The 1,816-nt window shown below is 35.6% G+C and overlaps 1 protein-coding gene across 1 annotated transcript; it reads left to right on the top strand.

The window, feature by feature from the left end:
* LOC149001782 (uncharacterized) lies at positions 1 to 1,337 on the top strand. Its single transcript, XM_089138132.1, has 2 exons — positions 1 to 904; positions 1,027 to 1,337. Exons 1-2 carry the CDS (start codon positions 206 to 208, stop codon positions 1,105 to 1,107), a joined length of 780 nt encoding a protein of 259 aa, XP_088994258.1. The 5' UTR covers positions 1 to 205; the 3' UTR covers positions 1,108 to 1,337.
* The last annotated feature ends 479 nt before the right edge of the window (positions 1,338 to 1,816 follow it).

Here is a 1,816-nt window from a genome sequence, read left to right as displayed (position 1 = left end):
TGGGGATGACGGAAAAAATATTGACGATTGGTACGAGGAATCAGCGCACGCAGGATCACTTTCATTGTCCATAGAAACCAGATAAAATAGGTTGAGAGACAGGGGCAGGGACAGCACCTTCCTGCTTCCTCTCCTCTCCTCTGCCTGCATTCGATCGAGTTAGAAGAAGAAGAGGAGAAGGATTCAGGAAATTAACCGACGACATATGGCAACTGAAATGAGCTTAAAGCTTCTGGTGGACAAGAAGAGAAACAAGGTCCTCTTCGCCGAAGCAGGAAAGGATTCTGTGGATTTCCTCTTCAGCCTCCTCACCTTACCACTCGGCACCGTAATCAGGCTCCTTACCCCAACCCAAACAACCACTGGATGCGTCGGCAATCTTTATTCCAGTGTAGTAAACCTGGATAAGCTTTACATGCAACCGAAAGTGGATAAATCCTTGCTTCTGGAACCCCAGATTGGTTCTGCTGGTAATCAAGCGCAAACACTGCTTATCCAGAACGGTGGCGAAGGCAATAATTCCAACTCGGAGAGCAGACAACCGGTGAAGCCGACCTATTATCGGTGTGGTAAGAATGATAATCGTGATTTTTATTGCCAGCATGATATTAGAAATCATTGCAAGAATTATGTGAGCAACATTCAGGGGGCTAAGTGTGGTTGCTGTAGAGGGGATATGATGACTGAGACTTTTTTTGTTGACGGAGTAAGCTCGACGGCAGTTGGAGAAGAAAGCGGTGGTGGTGGAAGAAAAGGATATGTGAAGGAGGCGGTGTACATGATTACTGATGATTTGGAGGTGAAGCCAATGTCTATTATCTCTGGTATTACTTTTCTTAATAAGAACGAAATCAAGGACATCAGCATCTTGGAAGACAGGGCCGTTCGTCTGGGCATGGAAGAGGTACTCAAATTCACACAAACACACAAACTCAAGTCTGTTTTGATTTATTTATTTTTTTAATTTTTTTAAATGTTTTTTGTTTTTTGTTTTTTTTCTAAGGTTGAGATTTATTGTGTGAACAGGGTCTGGATTTGGTGAGGGCATCACTACACTCAAAGTCGGTTCTTACGGACGTTTTCCTTGGGATTAAAATTGAAGCTTGATGCCGATACAGAACTGTTCTAGTGGTGAAACCAACACCTCTTAGTGAAGAGGTCGTATGTTCTACTCTTGCTAAGGCATATTAATATCTCAATTCCCAGCTTAATAAAGTCTTTTTGTACAAAGAAAAATAAATAAAAAAATAAAAAAATAAAAAAAATTTAAATTGAAGCTTGATGTACTTTTTATTCTTTGTTTCTGATGGTAACATTTTACTTTAATTTATGAATTGGGCTCGCAATCAATTAATTTCCTCATATATATATATTGGCTCCTAAAATACAAATGATTGAAAATGACATCTAGTCTCGAATTGAAATGAGTCTACTTTTGTGCTAGTAATTTTCTACGTGGCAGATATATAAATATAAATGAAAATAAATAAAAGCTGTTTTTTTAATTTATCTATGGTTATAAAAGTGAAAATAAAATAATTAATTTTCTGACTTATTAATTATTATTTTCTGAAGCACAATTGTTTTGATTTGTTGTGGTAAAATAAAAACCATAATATTATACAAAAGAAGATGAAGGGTTAGAAGATACAGAAAAAAAAATAAAATTAAAGGTCTTTTTTATTTATCCTTTTTTCGAAGGCTTTGAAAGAAAAAATATTTTCAAATGTCAGTTCTCCAAAAAATACTAATTCATTTCTTTAATTATTAAATTGTAAAATTATAATTATTGATTATAAAATGTAATAAATAGACT

This window comes from Hakea prostrata, chromosome 10 (assembly GCF_041222555.1).
Source record: "Hakea prostrata isolate BN-2017 chromosome 10, UWA_Hpros_2, whole genome shotgun sequence".
In the NCBI taxonomy this organism is placed as follows: Eukaryota; Viridiplantae; Streptophyta; class Magnoliopsida; order Proteales; family Proteaceae; genus Hakea; species Hakea prostrata.
The sequence above is the reverse complement of the archived record's forward strand: the minus strand, read 5'-3'. Positions and strand labels throughout refer to the sequence as shown.

Coding starts and splice junctions, on each gene's coding strand:
- LOC149001782 (XM_089138132.1), top strand. CDS start 206: ATGGCAACTGAAATGAGCTTAAAGCTTCTGGTGGACAAGAAGAGAAAC. Junction 905..1,026: donor TTCGTCTGGGCATGGAAGAG/GTACTCAAATTC, acceptor TTGTGTGAACAG/GGTCTGGATTTGGTGAGGGC.